We start from the raw sequence: 27,583 nt of genomic DNA, 5'->3' as shown, positions 1-27,583 counted from the left end.
AATACAGTTCCTGTGAAGTCAGATCTATTGAAGACCCAATCTCCTGTGCCACAGTGGGCTCTCTTCCTTAAAAATTTGGTGATAGCAATGTTGTTACTCTTGACATCAACAACACTTTCAACTGTTTTGTATGCAAATCTCCTCCCAAAACTGCCTGCTTACAGGTTCCATCTCTCTCATATCTCTTGGACCAGTAATCAGATCACATTATTATGGCCTAGACTAACAGAGACCTTTTTTTGTTCCCCAATCTATCAATTGTGCTGAACCCCAGGATTCAGTTTTGCCAATTAACAAAGTCATTAGAGTATTTCATAAAATGTGTTAAAATATTTTTTCTGGCTCCCTGTGGTGTGAGTCCTAATCCTGCTGAGGGAGACCTGAATTTAATTTTACAAAGTAACTGCTTTAACCGTTTAGCATTCAGATTATTCTATCAAATATAATGTTTGTCTATTCACATTGTTTTCAACTAATCATGCATTATCTTGTAGCTTTGAGATTTTGGTGTTGAGATTATTTATTTTTAGAATGACATTGTAGAGTAGGTGTGAGAGGCCAGATCTAACCAGCTTGAACATAAAACAGGTAGAATATTTGGGTCAGATATGATTGGTTAGGGTTAAGCAATGAAATGTATTACCCTGTAGTACCTACTTACAGCTAAATGAATTCAGAAGTTGAGTGCTAAATATTTTGTACATGAGTTGTGACAAAATGAAATTACAACTCTTGATGTGTTGTCCAGAACCTTATTGATGCAGACTATATCAATCTCTAATATTGGTATCAATATATTTGATATCACTAATACATTTTTTTTAGAAAAAATATGTTCTAAAAATATTTGAAACTTTTTTGGAAAAAAAATTATTTGTAGACAACATGAATACTACATATCTAAATTATGAATGGAGAAATGGATCTTGAAAAGAAAAATAATCACAAAGAAAAATCCAACATTGAACGTTTTTATGGAAAAAGAAAAGATTTCTTACATATATTGGTTCATTTGGTGGAATATTTTGAAGTTGCCATTTTATTTCAGATATATCAGCGATATTGTTCTTTATTGATATTTCAGCCTTGTTTACTTCTTTCTCTAGAACTGCTGCTTGGTTTCTGGAGAGATTAACCTAAAAAAAAAAATATTTAAATATGTATTGAAGAATTACATGAAGTATTAAATATTTTTGCTGTTCTGAACAACATCAGAAGAAATACCAGACAGTTTTTTAAAAAGAATGATAAATTATATTAGAATATTTGATATTGCTTAAAACTAAAAATATGGTCTTACAGATGTCATTTTATCTGCCAGGTTCTGTTGAATTGTTGTTTTTATTTTATTATTTGGAGAATGTGGTCGGACTAGGTCTGTCATTTTTTGCAGTTCTTGCTGTGCATTTTCAACTTTGGACTCTGTATCAAAAAGTTCTTCATGCAGTTGTTTAAGAGAATCACTAGCTGTAGAAAAATGAAAAATGACAAATGATTAAACAAATACACAAAATCATTCTAGTTTTAGAATGAACAATTCTAAATCTTGGAATATTTCACAAAGCCTTTTTACGTTATCTCTTAAACATGTACAAAGGTTTGATCAATTAGTTTGATGTAAACTCAAAAATTAACAGGTTCTGAGTTCTTATTTAAAACTTACCAGAATTTATCAGTTTCTGCTTCTCAATCAACAGATCATCCATTTCTGTTTTCTGGTGCTGTTGTTGTTGCAGTTGTTGTTGCAGGTGCTGTTGCTCTTCCTGCAGCAATAAGATGTTTTTGGCAATATTCTTCTCATCTGAAGATAATTGTTTTTCTTCTTTCTGTCCAGATGACTTTCGAGAGTTTTTAGACTGTTGAGGTGTAAACAGGGCCTTCCCAATGTAAGGGCTCTCTAGTAAAGGTTCGTTGTCATCAGTGTCCTTTTAGGAAGATGAAAGGTGAACATTTTTTTTTAATTTAGAAAACAAAGTTGTGTTTTTGACATTTTTACATCAGTTTTCTCATCTCTGTCTGTTAGCATGCATTGGAGTGGGGTATTCAAATTCACACACATTATTGTTCTTCTGACCAAACCATAAAAATAAACCGATAATGAAATATATTTTTCTTGAGAGCACAACATAATGTTGATTGCAGGATTTTTTTTTTTTATAATTTCCAAACTCCATTAGGGATTACTAGGGCACCAATTTTGGCATATCTGATAAAAATACTACAATATTACAATATTGATTTCCAACATTTGCACAAAGCTGCAAATTTCGAGTGACGATATATACTTCTTTATCACCCACAAGGGGCTAAACATAGAGGGGACAAACAAGGACAGACAAAGGGATTTAGTCGATTACATCGACCCCAGTGCAAAACTGGTACTTTATTTATCAACCCCGAAAGGATGAAAGGCAAAGTCGATCTCAGCGGAATTTGAACTCAGAATGTAACGACAGACGAAATACCGCCAAGCATTTCGACCGGCGCGCTAACGTGTCTGCCAGCTCACCGCCTTTAATTGTCACTCGCCGTGAGTGACAATATAGTTGATTAAATCATCTCCCCAATGCTTGACTAGTACATTGTGTTATTGATCTTAGAAGAATGAAAGATAAAGTTGGCCTCAGCAGGATTTATACTCAGAATGTAAAGTACTGTAACTAAATACTAGATGACAATTTCTGCCAATCCAAGTCCCTAATACTATTAATTTTTTTCTTCAGCCATGGAGGAATTTGACTTCAGTTTAAATGTTAAGAAAACCGTCATAAGTTAAAAAGTATTATAATTCCCTTTTCCTAGTGAACCATATCTATTTTTGGTATCAATTTGTGGAAAGAAATGATACAGTCAATTAGTTATTAGAATGTCTTGTCATAAATTGGGTTCAAATCTACTGTTTTCTCAGCCTCAGTTTAAAGAGTAAGATCAAAAGAACTTGATGAAAGGAAGTGGCTTCATATTCTTTGGCAGCTGTATCCCTCATAAAACTGCAACTGAGCAGGTGTGTGTGGGTGTGAAACTATATTGACTGGACTGTTAAATGGCTTTGTAAGACAATATTAGTGACAGGCTACGAAATATTGACACTTTGGCTTTTAATATTTTGGCTAGTTGTGCCTCTTGGCTACACTATGACTATCGTATTGTCATCTGTTGACTATCACCTTAATTTATTTGCTATCTTTCTCTCTCGCTGGGAATGGTTGTCTCCCTTGCATTAACAGCCTTTATCAAAAGGTAACCACAAGTAAATTAACATTCTGATAAAAACAAAATTTAAGAAAATAAAGAAACTGATCAACAAACACTTGAAAAGCACTCACGAGAGTTTGGTCTGGCTGTGGTTCTTCTCCAAGACTGGCAAACTTGGCATCGATTTTGTAGAAAGCTAATTCTTGTTCTAACTGGTAGTGCTTCTCACAAGCTCGATGCAACTCCTTGGTCTTTTTCTTAAGCTGAAGTCAAGATTAATCAGTATCATCATTAAGTTGACTGTCTAACCTAATTAATGCTATCTCTCATTATTACAGTGTTGTTTCTTTTTTATCTCTTTTCTTTATATTGTGTCCCTAGTCCCTCCCCAATATTGGAGTTGTTGGGTACAACCAGGATAAGCTTATCTTGCACAGTTGTTGATGAAGCAGAGCTATGGTCAAAGGCATTCCAACCATGAGCATCCTGTTTTTTTTTTTTTTGTAAACTTATGGTTACATTGTTCAATATGTTCTTTATTTTTAAAGACAGTAGGGTATGGTATGAGTGATATCTGGTTATTTCAAGCAGACTGAGTGACCACAAAGAAACTTTCTCATGTTAAAAGGGTAGAGGAGAAATCTCAGGTTAATAGATAACTGTAGGGTAATAAGGAAGTTGATATGTTACTTCCTTAGAATTCTACAACAGAAGAGCTGAAATTGTTGTAGTATGGGAGAGAAGATTGCATATTATAACTTCTTGTTGAATTTTAAAATAATTTGTAACATTTTTTTATTTGTTTATTCTTATTTAAACACAGACAAATCCTCTATTAGCTACATAAAAGAGTAGATTATGTTGAGGAGAGTCCCAGAGTTTGTTGCTTATGGGATACAAGTTCTTGCATGTGATCTGCTCTGTCATGAATGTATTGTATTAACACACTCATATACAAAAGTTTTGATGGAGCTGTAAATAACTCTTACTTCATCATCATCATCATCATCATCATTTAACGTCCGCTTTCCATGCTAGCATGGGTTGGACGGTTCAACTGGGGTCTGGGGAGCCCGAAAGCTGCACCAGTCCAGTCAGATCTGGCAGTGTTTCTACAGCTGGATGCCCTTCCTAACGCCAACCACTCCGAGAGTGTAGTGGGTGATTTTATGTGCCACCGACACAGGTGCCAGACGAGGCTGGCAAACGGCCACGCTCGGATGGTGTTTTTATGTGCCACCGACACAGGTGCCAGACGAGGCTGGCAGACGGCCACGCTCGGATGGTGTTTTTATGTGCCACCGACACAGGTGCCAGACGAGGCTGGCAGACGGCCACGCTCGGATGGTGTTTTTATGTGCCACCGACACAGGTGCCAGACGAGGCTGACAGACGGCCACGCTCGGATGGTGTTTTTATGTGCCACCGACACAGGTGCCAGATGAGGCTGGCAAACGGCCACGATCGGATGGTGCTTGTTACGTGCCCACAGCACGGAGGCCAGTCGATGCGGTACTGGCTACGGCCACGTTCGGATGGTTTTCTTATGTGCCACGTGCCACCGGCACTGGTACCACAAAGATACAAATTCCATTGATGTTCATCTATTTTGATTTGTTTTGATTTTCACTTGCCTCAACAGGTCTTCACAAGTGTCACAAGAAGGAAGGTATGCACAGGTGGACTGACTACGTCCCAGGTAGGGGCCATGGGTTATGGCCTGACTAGTCTTGCCGGGTCTTCGGATGGTGTTTTTATGTGCCACCGACACAGGTGCTAGATGAGGCTGGCGAACGGCCACGATCGGATGGTGTTTGTCATGTGCCCACCGCACTGACTACGGCACTGATGGATTTCTTGTGTGCCACAGGCACTGGTACCACAAGATACAAATTCCATTGATGTTCATCTATTTTGTCTATTTTGATTTGATTTGATTTTCACTTGCCTCAACCGGTCTTCACAAGTGTCACAAGAAGGAAGGTATGCACAGGTGGACTGACTAGTCTTGCCGGGTCTTCGGAAGTGTTTTTATGTGCCACCGACACAGGTGCCAGATGAGGCTGGCGAACGGCCATGATCGGATGGTGTTTGTTACGTGCCCACAGCACGGAGGCCGGTCGATGCGGAACTGGCTACGGCCACGTTCGGATGGTTCTCTTGTGTGCCACCGGCACTGGTACCACAAAGTGTGTGCCACCGGCACTGGTACCACAAAGATACAGATTCCATTGATGTTCATCTATTTTGATTTGTTTTGATTTGATTTTCACTTGCCTCAACAGGTCTTCACAAGTGTCACAAGAAGGAAGGTATGCACAGGTGGACTGACTACGTCCCAGGTAGGGGCCATGGGTTATGGCCTGACTAGTCTTGCCGGGTCTTTGGATGGTGTTTTTATGTGCCACCGACACAGGTGCTAGATGAGGCTGGCGAACGGCCACGATCGGATGGTGTTTGTCATGTGCCCAGAGCACGGAGGCCAGTCGATGCGGTACTGGCTACGGCCACTTTCGGATGGTTCACTCTTTTAATTATATTTAATCATTGTACATATGTGGATATATGTTAAAAAAAAACATATATTATATTTGAAATTAAGTATCTCTTTGTTGGTCCTAAAAGTATCAAAATAAACAAGATAGATTTATAAAGATTTATGTTCTTATATGAACTTACCAATTCATTCTTAATTTTTAATTCTTCTTCTACATTTTTGTTTACTTCCAATGTTTCTTCTGTTTTCTTTCTTTCATTCTGAAAATTAACTTCCAAACGTTTCAGTTCTCCAATAGACTTGCTGTGTTCCTCTTCCAGTTTTTGGTATTTTCCATCTTGTTGTTCAATGGTTTTCTCTAGTTTAATAATTTCCTCTAGAAATAAAAAAAACAACTTTTTACTTTAATATATTTCTTTTAAGAATGAAGATAATGATCTTTGGCACCATGACTTTATCCTTGAGTGCCTTTAGTGGAGTTTACTCCAATTCAAGCATTCAGACCAGATACTTAGTTCCCTCTCCACTCATATTTTTCTTGCAGACATTGATCTGAAGTTGTTCAAGCTGGTCATCGGCCACATTAGCCTCCCTATCCTGAGGGTATGGCCTGCAGAGATCATGGCAGTTATTCATCTTTCTCTGACTATCATCATCATCATTTAACATCTGTTTTCCATGCTGGCATGGGTTGGACAGTCTGACAGGAGCTGACAAGCTGAAGAGCTGCACCAGAATCCAATTGCTTTTTGGGGGCAAGGTTTCTACAGCTGGATGCCCTTCATAATGCCAACCACTTCACAGAGTGTAGAAAATAAAAAAGACATAGTAGCAAGTAAGCTCTTTAAATGAATAGGGTAACATAATCATAGCTTACCAATTTTCATTCAGTCAGGAGTAGAAGGAGATGGTGGGGAAGGAGGAGGAAGAATGAAATCTTTAAATAATTATCAAATAAAAATAAAGCAACTGCTCACCCATGGAGAATCTCTCCTTAGCTTTTTGTCTATCCTGGGCATTGATTGGTTGGCCATCAAGGATATCCAAAGTACGAATGTGGAAGATGACATATAGACGAGAGTGAGGTAATTCAGCCAAAGGGTTGTCTGCAATACTTAATTGAGCCAAATCAGGTAATGGTTTTAGTCTAGAGAGTTCATTGAGCTGTGAAGAAACAACAAACAAGGTGCATAAGTGTTCAGGAATGTGTGTGTGTGTGTATGTGCATGTGCACACGCACCTAAGTATGTGTTTGTGAAGACCAACAAAGACAAGAAATGAAATTAGGTTAGATCTGAGAATTCTAAGCCGCACAGATGAGATGCTAAAGGATTGTGTTGTGTGGATGATAACTGCATAGTTGACATGTACAACCTGTTAGAATAGAAATGGTTGATAAAACAGTAACTATGAGGATTTATTATATTTCAGAATATTACTGATATCGTAACTCACTCATTGGATATAGTATCTTATTGCTTTCAAAAGTAAAAGTAAGAAATAAAAGATGTCAAACATACCATGAAGCATATAGTCTAGAACTTCACCATCTACACAAATTTGCATACCTTAATTAGAGCAAAGGAAAGAGGGAGAGAGAGAGAGAGAGAGAGAGAGAGGCAGACAGACAGACAGACAGACAGACAGGCACACTGATAGAGAAAATATTAGGAAATTTCCAGTATTGCAGGAATAATTATTCTGATAGCAAGCATAGTTTATGAGTAAACAATGTAATATTACAATAGTATGAAATGTGGAAACATGAGAACAAGGTAAAAATAATACTAATTCCATAACAGATGTAACATTGTCCTGAAAATTTAATCTCTGTCATTTTTATGACATGGCTAACTTTAACTTTACTTTAAACAAAATTTTAATTTTTTCACTGCCTCAATGTTAGTCAAGCAATTTTGATATCAAAATACACAGAATACTTACAGAGCTGAGATTGTTCTTTGCAATCTTGAAAACTCGCAGTGTTTTTAGCTTTTTGCCTAGTGATTGTGGGATGTGTTCAATCTGATTACCAGTTAAGTTGAGGACCTGCAGTCGGCAGAGAGAGTCTAATCCTTCTATCTTTTGGATGAAATTAAACGAAAGGTTGATCTCCAACAAATGGCTCAGCTTGTCCAGTTTTTCTATTTTTTCAATGAGATTTCCACTGAGATTCATGGTTTGAAGATTTTTTAGGGAATCTAAGTTTTCAATGTACTGTGGATCAGACAAGTAAACAAAAATTGTAGCAAGTTTTGAAGCAGTTAAATTTTTGAAATGGTTAATTGGGTTGACACAAGTATATTATTACCCTTATTTTACATTGTCCTTGTATAATGTCAGGAATCAAGATTTAAAAAAAAATTCTTGAAATAAAATAATTTTTCACATTTCTAAGTTAGCCTATGCCATTTCTCTTTCAAATAATCAAGGCTTTCATCATGAAAAAGGTAGTCAGTAGCAATGAATATGGCTTCTAATAGAAGGATCCTGAAGGTTGGTTTACTTGGATTTCATTGTTGATATAGCATTGTTGACAGAATTCAGAGGCAATCTGCAAGGCCTGACTCATTATCTGAGTGAGGTTATGAAGACACCTGAACTAAGAATTAATTTTAAAAAGATGAAAGCCATGGAGAGAGCTCAAACAACTGCACACACTGACTCAGTGGCTGATGACCAGGCTACCAAAGGCATAAGCCGATTTGCGTATCTTAGCATTTTTCTATACACTGATGAAGATGTTAAAATTCATGCCAAATGTAGAATGGGAAAGGAACATCAGTATTTCAGTGAATGTGTGAAATCTGTTCTATAAACACACTGAACATCAATATCAATGGTAATGACAATGATGATGAGGATGAAGATGAGGATAAAGCTGATGATGGTGAATTCATACTTACTTTAATTTTTTTACCACTGTCTTTGGACAACGTGAGGTTGAGTGTTGTGATTAATGTTAGGTTGTCCTGTTTGCTGACTTTTTTGATGAGCTCTTCTGTTAAGTAGCGAACTCCAACAGTGGACCCTGTAAATAAGTGGCAGTTATACATGATTTAACTATTTATGACAGACTATCTAAAGCAGCAACAACAGGTGGTCACTAATGTAACAAGGACAGGTTACTAGAGCAACAACAATTTGTCTATTGTCTTATAAAAGCATTTCCCATGTCACAGAAGCATTGTATTATAGAAAATCATGCTGTAAATTAGAGTTCTGCAATGTGAAATGCATTTATCTTTTCATTGACTTTCGTGTAACATGAAAATCAATGGAAAACTAGGCTTCACATTATGGAACTAGTTAGAGCAGGAGTTTCTGGAATGTAATGGTCCCATAGCATGAAGTACACTTGTACATATTTCTACAACAACAAGAGTGAAACTTATGGTTACAAGAAGGGAATAAGGGTAATGGTTGCAAGAAGAGGAAGAAGACAGTAAGAGTAATGGCTTCAAGAAGAATAGGGTAAAAAATAGCTACAAGAAGAGGCTATGGATGATGAATAAAATAGCAATTCCTTTATTGTTTTATATTTGTTTATATAATGTGTAAAACAGTTGTGCGAATCATTTTATCAAGTCAATGCTTGATAGACTGAAGCCTATTACAACAGAATTGATAAAAGTCTATGAAATTACTTCAAAAAAAGCAACAGTTTGGATGTTAAATAGTTTGAAACATCTGGTCATGTGACTATCTTACTTTTTTTTTGTTTTAAAATTTAAAAAAATAATATTGTTTATGTTCCGAAACTCAAAATATTTCTTGCTCTTTCAGAAAGAAACCAAAATAGGCTTTCTTCCAGTAGAATAGTTGGACATTGACAGGTTAAGCAATGGTGTTTACATAGACATATTTTAAAATACTCTAATCGAAATAATAAAATCAGAGATGCAAGTAGATTGTTGAAATGCAAGGATAAAGGTTATCATGTGAGGCATTTTTCATATTCATGTAGTTATTTGCAGTATTTGTTCTGGCTCTTTGTCTTCTGAGTTCAAATCCTGCTGAAGTTATCTTCACCTGCCACTCCTCTGGGATCAAAATAAATGAAGTATCAGTCTTCAGTGTTGAGGCCAATAGTATTAAGTAATCCAGTCCCCTCAAAAATCAATGGCCTAGTGCTACAGTTAGAAATAATTATAAGGATGGTGGATTAGCTGGATTGTTAGAGCACTAGACAAAATGATTTGCAGTTTTTAGTTATGACACATTACACTTTGAGTTCAAATTCCAGTGAGGTCAACATTACAATCAAGTAGAGAGGTTGATGGTGTTGTTTAACTCCTCACCTCAAAATTGCTGGCCTTGTACGTAAGTTAGACAACACTATTATTACAGGGTGTATAATCCACAGAATCATTAGAATGTTTGACAAAATACCTACAGTATATTTTCTGGTTCTTTATATTCTGCATTCAAAGTTACCTTCAGCGTGAACAAAATGAAGTACTAGTCAAGTACTGGACTCAAAGTAATGAACTAACCCACTTCTAAAAAAATGATCTTGTGCTTAAATTAGAAACAATCATCATCATCATCACTGCCACCACCACTGCTAAGCATTTTGTCCATCTTTAAGTTCTGAGTTCAAATTCCATCAAGGTCGATTTTGCCTTTCATCTTTCGGGGTTGATAAAATAAGTAACATCCAAGTACTGGAGTTGATGTAATTGACTTCCCCCTCTCTTCAAAAACTGCTTACTCTGTGCCGATATTATTATTATCGTTATAGTAGTCATGATTTGAGTAAGACTTCAAGTGTTTCCTTTCATAGAACAAAATATAGATACATATTGGAGAACATGCAGAGATATATTTATAGTTAACAAGGATGTCCATGGATAATAGAAATATTTAAGTTTAACAAAAATATTCAAGTTTAAACAAGAATGTTCAACAGAGGACATGCAAAGAAGTACTAAGTAAGGATTAATAGGGGCATTCAAGATTAATGAATGTTGAGCATGCACATATATATTTAATCTTAACAAAAGTATTTAAGTTAAGGCAATGCTGTGTGAAAATGCTCCAATAATGTTTATAGATCCTGATATTACTATTTACCATAATATGCCTGTGTTTATCTTCATAAGTAATTAGTCAATATCCTCACAGAAATGTTTATGTATCAAATCATTTATGCTAATCACAAATGGAATGATAAACACATACTTTAACTGCCATAATATTTTCAACTATTTAGTAAGTGTAGTTTCTGAGCTTTCAATTCACTTGTGTGCAATATAATAGAGACTTGGTATTGCTATCTCATTGATTAATAAGTTCTTGTCATTTTGTCATGGAGAATGATGTCAGGCTTAGTATGTGTTGTCTGGTGGTCTGTCTATATGCTAACGTTCTGTAGAATTTTCACACTAACATTTTCTAAGATAGGTGCATATGAGCACTTAAAAGTTTTTTCTTGAGCAGTTGGAATTTGGTGGTGAGACTTATTATCTATATATTACATTATTCATCAGAGCACTGGACGAAATGTCTTGCTATATTTTGTTACATTCCTTTGCATTTTGAATTTAAATCTTACTGGAGTTGACTTTGCTTTTCATTCTTCTAGGGTCAATAAAATAAGTTCTTGTCAAATATTGGGATTGACAGAATCAACTGTACCTCTCCTTCAAAATGTATGATCATGTGCTTAAGTTATCAATTATTACTGCCTTTCTTCCTTTTAGAGTCAATGAAATAAATACCAGTCAAGTACTGGGGCTGATGTAATCAACTAGCCACCTCATCCCAAAATTTCAGGCCCTCTGCCTAGAGTAGAAAAGATTATTAACAGTGTTACATCACCATGTGTCTTGGAATTGTCCTGTGTCAAATTCTTGACTTTAATGTCTGTCAATTTGGCTGAATAAGTGTTTATTTTTACATTGATAAAATATAAAGAAAATATTATAAATAAAAGTGTCAACTATTTAAACTGTCTGATGTATTTTACATAAGAGTCAAGCCAAAATTTAGTTAATATAGGTCTATTAAACTGTGAATAGAGAAATTAGTAAGAGAGCATAAACACTTCATAAGTTCAGAGACCTTAAGAGAAATATACAATTTCAGCTTCACATCAGACAAATTGAAGAAGGGATTATTAAGGGATAAGTGTTACCTTGGCTTAGGGCTGGAGACAGGGTTCTACTGGAGGAAAAGTCCATACTACCAGAGACACTTAGCTGGACTCGTCGAGGAATATCTTCAACTGAGCGAGTAATATTTGAAACTGGAGATTTTCTTGGTATCTTGACTGCTGTTGGATCCATATTGGAACTTTTGGCGATTGGTAATTGAGAAGTTGATCCTTTTGATTTCTTCATCTTCCTTCTTTTCTAGTGTTTCACCCGAAAAACTGAAGAGAAAATGTATTATTATTATTACTATTACTATTGAGGCAGTGAAGGTGGCTAGCTGGCCGAATCATTAGCATGCTGGGCATGCATGTTCTGAGTTCAAATTCCACCACAGTCGTCTTTGCCTCTCATTCTTCTGAAGTCAATAAAATAAGCACCAATCAAGCCCTGGGGTCAATGTAACTGACTTACCCACTTCCCAAACTTGCTGGCCTTGTGCCAATCTTTTGAATTAAAATCTTCCACCAAACCTTAGTCACAAATTATTTTCCTAACACTAGCTGAATTCTTTGTTATATTTAATGTAATTGAAAGAAACACAGAGCATCTCAAAATAAATATGGTAACGAAAGGGTTAAAGTCCCATTGAGGTTGACTTCACTTTTCATCCTTTCAGGGTTGATAAAATATGTAGCAATCAAGTGTTGGGGTTGATTGAAACCATTATTATTATTATTATTATTATTGAGTGAGAGAGCAGTGCATGCCATCAAAGTGACACTGGGGTAAAATTTACGAAGCCCAGTATACCCATCATGACTACCTGTCTGATAATGGTACACCAGACACATGCATCACAACCATATGTCTGAGACATGGTGATCTAATGTCAAGATAAACAGCACATGACCTTGCAGGTGGGGCCCAGTTAGAATTTTCTTCAGGTCGAGTAACCCATCCTGCTCAAAAGGTTCCTGAATAAGGGTTGTTTAAGGATGTTGAACGAAACACCCATGTTTCCAGAGGTGAATTATTCAAACCCCAAAGAATCCCTCTCAACACATGGCTATGATGCTCCCCCACTACTTCTGCTCATGATCAGAGATGCACATATCGTCAGCCACTAAGGGACATGCTCAACTGGTTACGGTCAAACAACTGACAAGCAAATCTGTGGTATTGAGCAGAATATTTGCTGTAGCCCATCTTTTATACCAGGACAAAACAATGTACATGATAACACTTCCAATCAGTTAAGATTAGAAGACATGAGAGCCACTGCCTGGTACTGCATCAGGGCATTTATTATTATTATTATATTATTATTATTATTATTATTATTATTAGGGCAGTGAGCTGGCAGAATTGTTAGCACGCTGGGTGAAATGCTTAGCAGTATTTCGGCTGTCTTCGTGTTCTGAGTTCAAAATCCACACTTTGCCTTTCATCATTTTGGGGTCAGTAAAATAAGTACCAGTTGAGTACTGGGGTCAATGTAATCGACTACACCCTCCCCCAAATTTCAGGCCTTGTACTTATAGTAGAAAGAATTATTATTATTATTATAATTGTTGTTGTTGTTGTTGTTGTTGTTGTTGATGTTGATGTTGTTGTTGTTGATGTTGTTGTTGTTGATGTTGATGTTGTTGTTGTTGTTGTTGTTAATAATAATAATAATAATAATAACCACTGCTAAGCTTCAAGATGCTTCCTTTTGGTGCTCTTGATAGCTCTGAAAATTCTGAACAAGTTTGCAATCAGTTCAAAATAGAAAATTTTAAGTAACTTGCCATTTATTTCTTACCAAAATTAACGAGGGAACATCGGTTATTTTTAACCTCTTTGTATTTCTTTTTGGAGATTAGTAAATAATGGTGTCATGAAGATACACCAAAATAACACACTGAACTATATGGTCTTGTGTTAATGGGAATAATTGCAGAGGCTATTTAGTTATATCCTTCTACAGACTAAGTTAAAATACTATTTCAGTTGCCATTCAGCTTTCTGGGATCAATGAAATAAGTACTGGCCCATAAATATTGTGATTAATTAAATTGCCAACTCCTATCTTGAAAAACTTTTTGCCTTGAGCTAAAATTAGAAATCCTTATTTTATTCAAATCCAGCAGGAGTCAGCTCTACTTTTTGATATTCCATGATCTAATCTGTGATCAATTTTAGTTGTCATTTTATATTCAAAGTTCAACTCCTGTCCAGATAATTATGTCTTTCACCAAATTTTTGTCTTTGTTGAAAAATCAATATTATTATTATTTGTATTATTAGAACTGTGAATTGCCAGAACCATGAGAGTGTTGCTACAGTGTCACACCCATTATTTGTTCTGGCTTTACATTTTGAGATCAAATCCTGCTGAAGTCAATTTTGTCATTCATCTCTCTGGGGTTGATAAGATAAAGTGCTTGTCAGGCCCATCATCAGACTTTAGTAATTTGTAATAATGCTGAAGTGGAGTCACTAAGGTGGAGTAAATCTGAGGGTGCACCATTGAATAGTCAAGAGGCAGTGCTGTTCAGTCCACTCCCTTCATGATGGGCCTGATACTAGTCCAAGGGTCCATATAATTGACTGACCTCCTCCCTCTAAAATGTTGGCCTTGTACTTAGTGTTAGAAACAACTAGCAGCTAAGCCCAGTTTCATCCAGTCTGTTTGGATAATGTGGCTGTGTTCATTTTTGGTTAGGTATAATCTATAAGAGCGTTTCTCAACCTTATCATTTCAGGTCCCCTGTTTTGATTGGAGTCTCCAGCTGTATGAAAATTTTCTGACCCCACCCCGTCAGAAAACAGCTTCTAAGCAACTGGTTGTTTTAATGGCGGAAGGAAGAGGGGAATTCCATTAGAAAAAGATTTCATCGATTTTCTTGATAAGTATGGGGGCTAGGAGAAAACTACAAACCACATTCCAATCTGTGCACCCATCTCCACATGTGTGCCATTTTTCACGTGAATCCACCCAGCCGTTTGGCTGTGAAGCTCAAGACAAGAAAGAATACAATGATCGCCCATGTCCAATTTATATTATAAATTGTTATCATAGTTATACATTGGGGTAATTAATTAAACCCTACTATAAGCAACATAAACTGTACTTTTATTATGTTTTTATTCTAAACAAAGTGTTATTGTCAAATCTCCATCTTACAAATTCATTTATCATTAGGTCATACTGATATTTGATTATTATCAATGACTGAAACATATTAAAAACTGAATATTGTGTATATGTGGTAATGGTAGTGTTGAGGACAATCAGATGTCTGGAGAATGAGTACATGTCCATAGTGATATTTAAATGTTAGATGATTAATACAATTAAGATGGTGAAGTTTGTTCAAGTCGTACACATTTACTTCAGTGCCTTATGGTTTTAAATTCAAATCTTAGTTATCTCTCACAAGATCAATAAAAATACTACCAGTAATATGAGGTACGATCAACAAGTATCAGGGCTGTTGTCATAGTAACGAAGCTAAAGCATGCAGAGTGAAACCACTTGGCACAGATTAACCTTGAACTCTGCTGTGCATGTGCACTAATATTTTAAAGTTCTAGCTCACTTCCGCTGTTTACAGCAGTGCTTGGAAGGAAGTTGTGTTGCATGTGATTGTTGCATTGACCATGACAGAGAAAGTTGTCATGGTGATACCTGCTCAGAGGCCTGTGCAAAGTTGCAGAAAGTGTATGGAGAGGAATATATGAGCCACACACAAGTGTATGAGTGGTTCAGACGTTTCCAAGATGGCTGGAAAAATGTCAACATCGACAAACATTCTGGGAGACCCACAACCAGTAGAACTGAGGAAAACATCGCAGATGTGCATGCAGTTGTGAGGAGGAATCATCAAATCACCATCCATGAGTTATCAGATGTACAAATTAGTTACGGTTCAGTTCAGTCCATTACAATTGAAGATTTGGGTATGTGATGCATGTCTGCCAAGTTTGTGTCAAAACTGCTTTCAACAGACCAAACAGACATTCAAGTTTCAGTTGCACAAGATCTCCTTGATTGTGCTGAGTTCGATGAAAGCTTTTGAAAACTTTGCATAGGCCTCTGAATAGGTATCGCTAAGCTTTTGGCAAAATTTGATGCTGATTCTCTGCTCAACTTTCTCTCTCATAGTCAATACAACAATTTTACCCTACATACCTTCCTTCCAATCACTGCTGTAAACAGCAGAAGTGAGCTAGAATGTTAAAACTTACTGTGCATGCACAGCAGAGTTCAAGGTCAATCTGTGCTAAGTGGCTTCATTCTGTGTGCTTTTACTTATTGATCATCCCACTTACAGTGGGCAGAAGCCAATCTAATATGCTCCTACCTATAATACTCACCTCAGCTGACCATACTGTTGTAGAGTGCATATTAGCCTAGCTCAAATAAACCTGTGGAATGTAAGTAGCTAACAAATCATCTGGGTGTCACTCTCTTACTCATCAATCTAAATTTGCTATACTTCTGTTGGATTGAAGACCTCAGAGTGCATTGTCTTCAGTGGTTATAAATGCAATAGCTAATCATGAGTCAGTCTGGAAATACTGAGTTTCCTCCAGTCCTAGTCTGATTTTGAAGCTCTTTGACTCTGCTGCTAGCCATAACAAAGGGAAACAAGCTCTATGTGGTCAGAGCATGGACCTTTGTCTTTCTACAGCTCTTGTTTTTGATGGTGTAATACCAATACAATGTTTTTTGCTCATGAGGCTATAAATTTTGCGGCTGATTTAGTGCACATTTCTTTTTTTTTATTTGTTTCAGTCATTGAACTGTGACCATGCTGGGGTACAAACTTGAAGAATTTAGTTGAACAGATCAACCCCAGTATTAATTTTTTGAAGCCTGGTACTTATTTTTTCAGCCTGTTTTTGCTGAGCCCCTCAGTTACAGGAATATAAACAAACTTACTCCAGTTGTTAAGTGGTAGTGGGGGACAAACAGAAACACACACACACACACACAATGGGTTTCTTTCAGTTTCTGTCTACCAAGTCTACTCACAAGGCTCTAGTCAACTCAGAGCTATTAGTAGATGACACTTGCTCAAATTGCCATATATTTTCCTTTTATTTTGTTGAACTGAGTAATGATTTTTAGATTGTCTAATATATTTTTAATGTTCTGTCGCCCATTATATAAATCATTACTTGATATCAAAAAACTAGCATTCCTGTGTTCTGAATAAGCTATGTGCATGCTTCTACTTGACACACTCAACTCTCTACTCATCATATCTAATGTGTCACTGCATACCTCAATCATTCCTGCTGCTCTTTGGAAGTTCCTTCACACCCATACTTTTCCTGCAGATATTAACCCGTACATATTCATACTGAATATCAACTGCATCAATATTACCAGTTGGGAATGCTATTAAAGGTCATGAGCACTGCTTCTTTCTTCCATGACTAACTTATTTAAAAAAAAAAATCTTGACCAAGAAACAGCAAAACATTAAGTCTTATTTACACACATAAATCTTTTGTAAGACGTTTGTTGACAGAAATTTTCCAGTCTTTTCTTCTATTGACAATTTTATCAGTGTATGTGTTTGTGCAATAAATTCCTCTCCATGAATTGAAGGTGTGAAGCTTCCATTGAATAGAAACATTTCTATTAAAGAATTCAAATGCAACTTTATCATGGCTACAATCATTTAATTATCTTATAAGCAATACCATCTGTGTATTTCAGAATTTAGGCTATTTTATTTTCATTTATATACTAGCATAGCTGGGTTGGCAAAAATGCTGACACTTTTATTACTGATAGTAAATGGCACATCAACACAATGGGGAAAGCAATCTAGTAAAAATAATTGTCAGCAATCTAGTAAAAATATGTACATACATAGAATTGAAGCACTTGAAGATTTAAGATGTAACATCTTGGTTGAAAATATTTCCTATATAATGCATGTTTGTGTATGTATACACACAGACACACATGGATGTACATATATACTTATATATTGAACTATCAAAGTTGGGAGTTAAGTCCAGGTATATATACTTACATACATACATATACACTTATATACACACACACATATAAATAAACATACACTCACACACGTGTACATATATATGCCATCACAAAGTATATATATATATATATAATCAAAATAAGCAACAAGTATATCCAAGGTAGAGTAGTATAATTGTTTCATGCTACTTCATTTTATTAAACACTGTATTACATTAGTTTTAAAATGTCGAGCAATCTTCAGCCACTTATAGAATTTTCCAATTAAACGGACAATGCACATTCTTATCCTTATTTCATTTGCCACCATTATAAAGAGGGTAGATATATAGAAGATTATTTTTCAATGCCAATAAAACTAGTTGGAAGTTTGAGCATGACAAATTTTAAAAAGTGCTTCATACTGGGGCAATAGCTTTCTATTTTTTTTCTTTTGCTTGTTGATTAAAACAACTACAAATTTGCATGAAGTGTTTATAGCTGTGGTATATGTTGTAACATAGCTGGGTTTGTAGGGTACCAACTCCTTCAGTAGACTCCGAGGATTTCGATAAGTTAGACCAAGGGCAAGTTGACAGCTGCAAGAAAAATATGGGCAAGGAAGGATTTCTAAAAAGAAAAGACTGAACAATGTGGTTTGGGTAGGTGTTGGGAGTGTAAAACAATATGGATAATAAGAGGGTAAAAAGCTAATGATTCAGAAGTGCTTAATTGGAAGCGGCATGAGATAATTAGCTTTGAGGAGTAGCAGTCACTGTAGTAGTGATCAAAAAGGCAGTGAGTGGAGACAGAATGCCTGTAAGCCAATGGTTGGTGCAGAGACTTTATACCAATCAACTGAATGGCTTTTTTTGGATGCAGCCTAGAATGTTTGCATGTCAACCAGCAGATGTAAGAACAATCCTCTACTGTGGATCTCAGCTATAATTTGTAGTTGTTGGACACTGAAGTATTTTCTGTACACCACTTCCATCAGCATGTCACAAGCAGCTTGTGAAAAGTTGGTTTTATGGTAGAGTCAAACACAGGTATCAGAACTGTATCACCCTTATCAAATAGTTAAACTCTCATGCACTATATAGTCTCTGCAGCTAAAGACTACTGACCATGCATAAAATACAAATGTTTCAGTAATACTTGGCTCCACATCAATACAGTAAATTGTATTTTCTAAATTTAATCTTACAAAAGCTTTCTTTCAAATATCACTGAAAAACCGATATAGCATTGTCTTTTGGTTTGTTTAAATTTTCGAGAACACTACTTCAGTTAAGAAGTGCCAGGTAAATTTTTATTATTGCTTGATTGATTACACTCTTTTGTGTCTGTTTGTGTGTGCATGTATTAACAATCTTTTGTCAACTTGCAACAATGAGAATAAACACTTTTAACATCTTGTGACACATTTTGAATAATTAGAAAAATACTAATTGTCATAAACCTCATTAAATGAATTCTTGGCATTACTTTTCTCACATTACTCTGACACCATTTGGACCATTGGAGAATTTCACTGTTTCTTCATTAAATTTGCTGCCAATAAGAAATGGCTTTTCATCATCATTGTCATCATCATCATCATCATTACCATCATTATCATCATTGTCGTCATCATTGTTGTTCTTTTAACATTTCTATGTTTTCTATGTTTGTATGGTTGGGTGGAATCTGTTGAAGCTGATTTTCTATGGTTAGTTACCTTCCCTGTCATCAACCCACACCTATTTCCATGTAAACTAATACTCTTCTATGACCAGACATATTTACATGGAAAATTATAAATGTAGGATGTTGCTTGCATGATGGTGAACTCAGTAACAACTATCATGCAATGACAAGGCAAGGAGATAATGTCTCTCTCTCTCTCTTTCTCTCTCTCATACACACACACACACACACATGATAGGCTTCTTTCATTTTTTGTCTACCAAATCCACTCTTTAGTCTTTGATCAGCCTAGGGCTATAGTACAAGATACTTGCCCATGGTGCCATACATTGGGACTGAACCCCAAACCATGTAAGTTGGAAAGCAATGTTCTTACTATGCACACTCAAAAAATGTATACTTCCGTTGATACTTTATCTCTAATTGTGTTTCAAAAATATTTCAGTTATCAGAATAGCTAAAATAGTGGCAAAGTTAAAATTAGATTTACCAACTTCAGCTATCAGAGTTTTGACAAGCTGAAATCATTTCTCGTAAAAGTCAAAGAAATACCCATATTGATTCAACAGCTAGGGTTTTCATAATGACAGTGATTCTTTGAGAAACTTTGAAGGTGTGGATCTAGGAATGAGATTGATGTCCTTGTTTAGATATAGGGTTTGGTTTACTCAAAGTTTTTCCCAATTTTATTTTATCAGATCAACTTGATTGAATCTTAGCTGACTTTGCATTCAGGATCATATAGCCATCTCATGACAACAATATAGCGATCACCACAAGATACTGATCACCTCATGCTGCATTGTCCAGTTACTTTAATCTTGAGTGAAATATGGAACAATCCATGGATTGTGGAGGCATGCATCACTTTGGACTGAAAATGTAAATTTGGAGGTGTGGATATTGTACAAAACAAGTAAAACCAATCATCAGGAAGTTAATGGCATTTTCCAACCATTGTCTTTCTTTTCAAGAAGTTTTATTCTTATTAAGATGAAATATAGCACTTTTCAAAAAAAGAATGTCTATAAAGGTATACTGTCTTTATAATTTTTGCCATATGTAAGGAAATGTTTTTGTAGTGTATACAGGACATAAACATTTTACTTAAGCACTATTTTCTTGCTTCAGCGAGTACTCTCCACTCTGTTACTAGGACATCATCTCACAGTTCAAGATTGACAGTTTTAAGATTGCTAAATTCCAACTTTGTTTTTCTTAGCATGTGAAGATTTGACTCTTTTAGTTTTCAGCAGGTTGGCAACAAAGGAGAATAGCAATTGTGCAAGCAGGCAGACCTGTCAATATATTAACCAGTCTCTCAAGCCAACATAAAAACACCATTTTACCTACTGTCCTCAATAACCTTTACTTTTCGCCTGTAGCTGAGACAATATACTACCAGGTATCAAACATTCTGTACACATTGTCGAATGCTGGTATCCTTGAAACTTTGAAATTATTATCAATTATTTAATGTGGCCAGTCATGAACAAAGGTTTGCAAACAGAGGTCTAAATCTAACGTGCCAGTAATTAACTGAAAGTCCAGACACAGCAAAGCTCTATTAGGAACTTTTATCACACACCCCTACATAAATCCATTTCAGCTACACACACACACACTGTATGTGTGTGTATGTGTCTAGTTGTTATGCTGCCTCAATCCAATGGATTTACTAATCCAAGTTGCTGATGCATTATACTCAATTAGCAGAAACATTTCTTGTGTCCAGCATCTCAACTGGATGACAACTTTGAGGTCTTACTAATTACATCATTTCAAGTACAATATTTTCACATTTCAGTATCCTAGGTTATCTATGGACTGAATGATTACTCACCACCTCTGCGGCATAGGAATAGCAGAGTGTTTCCACCAATAATTTAACACTTCTCACACGTATCCCTACAAATCTGTTTCTAATGTTTCCTGCAGAACAAACCATTAGCTCAATTCCAACTACAACTGAGAACCTCTTTTGGGGAAAAGAACCACAAAACATATTTTGAGTGTGTTTGTGTACTGTAACCAGTTAAGCAAACTCATACAACTAGCATACACTGGACCCTGCCCAAACTTATTTCATTACAAGAAATTTTTCAAAATCCACAACATTGTAAGTATTGATAGATTAAAACCAGTATTACCTGACTTGCAAGAAAATTCTACAAATATTGCAAGCAATTCAAAAATAGACCATTCTCCTTAACATAAAAGTGTTCTCAACAAAACATTCTACGATACATACTTTCTTCATCATATACATTTTCCAGACCAATCTAAGACATTTGCCAGCTAAAGTCACTCATTAATCACTATTAACCTACATTGAAACAAATTCATTCAAAAAGCAGCCAATATCATTTTGTTTCCCAATGACAACACCGCAATAATCAATCACCTTAACATTTAGCATATTTCCAACTAATTAAATAGCAATATAAACACAAGCAATATAAATTTACCCTCACACAATGGCAGCCTTTCCAACATCTCATCTTTTGCAGGTATATGAAAGAATTTAATAACTCTTTTACTATGTGAAACATTTTTATCCCAAACCAAAGAGGGAACCTCTACATGGTCACTTAAGACGCTAGAAATAGCAATCAAATCTTATTTAAATCACATCTAAAAAATGGCATATTGAATAATATAGCCTATGATACAATATGTTCATGACTGGAATGTGTTTGATCATGTATCACCTTAATCAGCACTAATCTGGGGCTAAACAAAAATAGTGATTCTGTGGTTTAGAGTGTAAATTTGTCTCTAACTTATTTACAGTTGAGTAGCATGAGCCATTTCAGACATTTCAGAGTTAAGTAAAGGTCTTTTTTGTTTTAGCATTGGTTCAAGGCAATCTCCACATCTCTATTTTTTTTTTAAAGTCAAGGTTATAAAATAGAAACCGAAAGCACCGAGATGCGAATAGAAAGATGACAAAACTTATATTCATCGACCGACGGAGAGATGAAAAGTTGTATAATTTGAACCACAGTATGATTATTTTTGAAGTGTAAAATAATAAGAGAGAGAGGTGGGCGGGAAAGAAAGAGAGAGGGAGAAAAGAGAGAGAGATAGGAAAAATTGCTCTAAACTCGGAAATAACCTATAACTTCCGGCAGATCGTTGTCAAAGCAACTTATATACTGTCGATTAGCCCCATCCCCACTCCTTTGCTTTGAAAATAAAAAATGGAAATTGTTTGCCTTATCTTGTACCATTTTATCGATAACTTCAGTGCTGACAATATATTTATTTATTTCGCACATGCCCTCATCTCTTTCCACACGTTTTTCGATCTGTATATGTGTTTTCGTACCTGTCAAAGACAGATCGATAGTATCGACTAACCCCTGGCCTTGTGCCTATATCATAAGCCGCTATTATTTTCACTTATTTTATTTTATTTATTTTAGATAAAACCGCTTTCTCACTTCTCACGAATCCAGCGCACGCATGCATCTCTATAGTCACATAAACATAAACACGCGCACGTGCGAGTTTATGAGGGAGGTGACAGTCGATTGAATCACCCCCTCAGTACTTGACTCAAAAGCAAAGTTGATTTCAGCGGAATTTGTTCTCAGAACGCCTAGGGATGTCCCCAAATACTGAAAGGTATTTTGTCTGCTACTGGAGTGGCAGACACAAGATTACAAATTCTGGAGGAGTAGAGTCTAATACATTTACTTCAGTACTTCACTGGTACTTCCTTTTATGGACCCCGGAAAGCTGAAAAACTAAGGTCAACCTAGGTGAGATTTGAACATTCTGAGTTCAGATTCTGCCGGGATCGACTTTGCCTTTCATTTTTCCGAGAGTAATTAAAATAAGTACCTGACAAGTATGTCTCAATTGCAGAATAACCGAGCAAAATAACAAATAATATTCTCTTGCTTTCTTTTTTTTTTTTTTCGGCACAATGTGACAAAATTAAGAAGGTGGTGAAGATGTGGCCGTTGCAGTTCATGAGGTAAGGATTCGTAGCATGCTCGACTTAGAGGCAATTAATATGAAGTGAACAAAATAATGAAACCCTCAATGCTAACGCGACTTCTCCCGACATCACAAAAGCAAAATAAACGAGGTTGCACTTTCGTAACGATCTACAATAAGAATGTTAAGTTAAACGTAGCTTTTAACAAAATCACATAGGTGCTACATATGCTTATAATGATATATATATATTCACAAATACAAATAAATATTTGTAATTGTACACACATGCATGCACGCATGTATGGATATATGTATGTATGTATACATGCATGTATGCATATATGTATGTATGTATACATGTATGTATGTATGTATGTATGTATGTATGTATGTATGTATGTATGTATGTATGTATGTATATATATATATATATAATATATATATATATTATATATATATATATAATATATATATATATATAGATAGATAGATAGATAGATAGATAGATAGATAGATAGATAGATATGGATTGGTGTACATGTGTGTACAAATAGGTGGGGAGGCTATTTCAGTTCATAAAGTGGGGTGTGTATATTTCATTTAGAAACCGAAGATTCTTGATTCGTAACTTTGAGAGTTTCCAGTGTCTGATTATTCAACTCTTTGAATACTTGAAAACATGAAGTTCTGACTGAGGAAGCTAATAACACTCACATACTACACGCACGCACGTACTCACATGTACGTACATATTCACATACACACGTGCGCGCATGCACGCACTCCACACCCACACACATTCTCTCTCTCTCCTTTTCTCATGCATATACATACACAGACAAATCTTTATCATTGTAGAGATCAATCGATGTCACACAGTAAACACACTCACTATGCATGTTGTGTTAGACTAAACTAATGAATATGTACGTGGACATCGTATGGTATAAATGAAGTGATCAGCCAGCCAATGGTAGAGTGACAAAGAGAAAATAAAGGTTTTTCTGTCTTTTTTACCTGTTGACAATTCTGATCACAGTTAGAGTGATGTGAGATTCAGCTGGGGCGAATTCATGGCAGAAGTATTCCTCTGTCTAACGAAAAGCAGTACTGGAGGGTTTGTAGCTGGTTCACTCTGAAGAAGTACATTTTACAAACCTTCCTTCCAAGACATGTTCTGACCTGTTCCAGCCTGTTTCTCATTTCTCATTTTAGCTCTCTTTATCTCTTCCTCTCTATCTGTCCCCCTTCTCTCTCTCTCTCTCTCTCTCTCTCTCTCTCTCTCTCTCTCTCTCTATTTGTCTCCCTTCTCTCTCTCTCAACTACACACACACACACACACACACACACACACACACACACACACAAAAGAACAAAAACTACAGTTGAAATGGATTGGAGTATGGTGGAATAGCAACCTATGTAATGACAATTTAGCGGCAACTACATTGATGACATGTAGTTTACCAGCAGAAACACACATGCACACTCCACTCATACACACCTTTTTTTTATTCCTGTAATGGCTTCAACTATTATATTGCAGCCATGGTTAGGTGTTGCCCTTCAATGGTCTAGTCAATTTTATGGCCTCATTACTTAATTGATTTCCAATTTTGTCCTGGGACGTGAATTTTGGATCCTCAGTATCTTGCTATTTCCAACAGAAATTTATAGTAGGAGTCTAATAATATAGTCAATGTTCATACACATATTCATATGTCATACTCTACACATGTGTAAGGATCAATGTGGATTTCATGTTATAGCTAAACATTTCATTTTATATATACACACAAACACTTATCAAATTCTACATATTTATATAAGAACCTATGATAACACATATTAAACTACATGCATACATATACACACATGTGAAAATGTGTACAAGCATATGCCTATGCATATACATTCCTTTTCTGTTCCTTATCAGAGAAATTGGAGAATTGGTTTAGTTTCATCATTGACTCCATTTACCTTTCAGTAATTGATCTATATGGCTGCTGAATTTATATTCTTTTGATAATTCTTTTGATTTTATTTTATCTTCTATGATCTAATATAAAGCCATTTCTTAGGCAAGTTCCTTTTATATTTTAATTGATGGCACTAGAAACCAAATCTTTTGAAGTATGTTGTCACCTTTGGATATTTTAGATTACTTTATTCAATTCCTGCTGCTACCACTTAACACCCACATTACTGTCTTCATCACCATCATTATCATGATCTTTTCCATCATTCCCTCTAAAATTTCAGTTCTGTTGGTATAATCTCTGCTACTACCACTGCTACTACTGACATATCATCATCACCACCACCAACACCACCACCTCCACCATCACTATTCCAACCATGATATTCTATTTAATGAGATTTTTAACCTTGGCAAAAGGCCATGTATTTTGGTCAATTAGATTGATCCTAGTACTTGATTGGTATATATTTTATCAAGCTTGGAGGAATGAGAAGCAAAGTTACTCTTGGTGGATTTGAACTCAAGGAGATATGACTCAATACTAAAAAGCATTTTGTTTAACTCTCAACCAATTGTAACACTATACAGCATTCTGTGTGATAAGACATCTTGAAATTAACTCTTTTCTGAGTAAAGGCATGATATGTGATTTAGAACATTGCAATTATGTGTGTTCATATTCAATTCTACTTTGGGCAAGTGTCTTCTTGAGATAACAAAATTTGGTAAATAGAAACAGCTTGGAAGTTCATTGAGAGTCCATCCGTTCTTCTTTTGGGGTGGTAAAGTAAATCTGTCATCATGTTTTAACATCATCACCTGGATCTTGGGTATTTTTAGCAGTAGTACTTTGTTGCTAGTATTCAGGTTAGATTGCCAGTCTGAGGATAACATATTTCACCAGTATAAGAGGCCTTGAAAATGTCATGGGTGCTGCCTTTTCTCTTCTGACTAAACAATTAGAAGAAAATAAAACTTGCAATGTATAGTGTGATTCCTTATAGTTTGTGAGTATGCATATTTAAAAATTATAATGTTGTTGTACTAATCCAGGATTTGAACTGGCATCTTTACCTTCTTTCTACTGGTCATTGTGGTATCAGTGGCACTAGAGTTGTTCCTATTCCTGGTATCTAAGTAAACTTGGACCTTGTAGAAGCAAATTTATTGCTTGAGCATTAATGAAATAGCTATTTACTGTTAGATGGCTATTTATTCAACATTTTTGAATTTGTTTTACAAGGATTGGGATCTGAAACCATGTGTTGAAACCAATATTGCTATTCAGGAATACCCCACATTATCAAAGTGGTGTGTTCCTGAAAAAGTTACTGCAATGCAAAATTAATTTTTCCATTGATTTTCATGTTTAACAATTTCTGATGGATTTGAAACAACACCAGAAAACAAACAACACTATCACTTTTATACATGAAAATAACAATTTCAAATCATACATGGTATTGTGTGTATATATAAAAATATTTGATAGGAAGTATCTACGGGAATAATGCAATATCATAACCATTAGGTGTATGACTGAGTGGTTAGGGTGTTGCAGTCATGATTGCCAGATTGTGGGTTCAGTTCCCAGGTCAGGTGGCATGTTGTGTCCTTGAGCAAAATACTTCATTTCAAGTTGCTCTAGTGCTATGTGGGTATCATCATGTCAAAGAATAGACACATTTCTTCTGTGCATCATAAAAGGCAACTAAAAATGGTTGAAGTAAGGTTTGCACTCTGACCTCGTAAAAACCCTCATTAATGACTACCCAAAGAGACACATGGGTTGGAGGGTTGTTGCCTGAGTGGTGTGAAGAGAGGGAATCATCAACAAATGGTGGATGCAGCAATGCACTGTTACAGCACATGCCCCCATGCGACTGCTACTAATAGGTTACATTCTTACCACAAAAATTAATGACTATTGTGTGATGCTGGAATGAGAATTACTGGGAGGATGAGTGACACTTTCTTCTATCATATAGTTCATCATCATCAATATCTGCTTGGGGGCTGAAGAACTTGTCTTAAATTGCTTGATCTTTATGGCAATTCAGTGTAGGAACTGAGCTCATTGTAAACTCCCCTTGTAATTTTTAGGCTGTGTTCATGAGTAGGGTTATTGTCAGAGAATCTTGCAGAACCTTCCTGTATAAGTGCCAACTCTTTAGCAATATTCTTGG

At 35.8% G+C, this 27,583-nt stretch overlaps 1 protein-coding gene across 1 annotated transcript in view; it reads right to left on the bottom strand.

Annotated features, from left to right (window-relative positions):
* LOC118767381 (centriolin-like) overlaps positions 1-24,708 on the bottom strand; it is a 29,498-nt gene extending 4,790 nt beyond the window's left edge. Inside the window, exons 1-10 of the mRNA XM_036511833.1 lie at positions 24,434-24,708; positions 11,832-12,068; positions 8,599-8,723; positions 7,637-7,909; positions 6,670-6,856; positions 5,875-6,068; positions 3,327-3,458; positions 1,664-1,925; positions 1,301-1,467; positions 999-1,136 (exon numbers count right to left, since the gene is read on the bottom strand). Of these exons, the coding sequence (XP_036367726.1) occupies positions 999-1,136; positions 1,301-1,467; positions 1,664-1,925; positions 3,327-3,458; positions 5,875-6,068; positions 6,670-6,856; positions 7,637-7,909; positions 8,599-8,723; positions 11,832-12,036 (1,683 nt within the window). The 5' untranslated portion in view covers positions 12,037-12,068; positions 24,434-24,708. The remainder of the gene's footprint in view (positions 1-998; positions 1,137-1,300; positions 1,468-1,663; positions 1,926-3,326; positions 3,459-5,874; positions 6,069-6,669; positions 6,857-7,636; positions 7,910-8,598; positions 8,724-11,831; positions 12,069-24,433) is intronic.
* Positions 24,709-27,583: the final 2,875 nt, after the last annotated feature.

Source organism: Octopus sinensis, linkage group LG21 (genome assembly GCF_006345805.1).
Source record: "Octopus sinensis linkage group LG21, ASM634580v1, whole genome shotgun sequence".
Lineage (NCBI taxonomy): Eukaryota > Metazoa > Mollusca > Cephalopoda > Octopoda > Octopodidae > Octopus > Octopus sinensis.
Note: the sequence above shows the minus strand (reverse complement) of the source record. Positions and strands in the feature narration are given on the sequence as shown.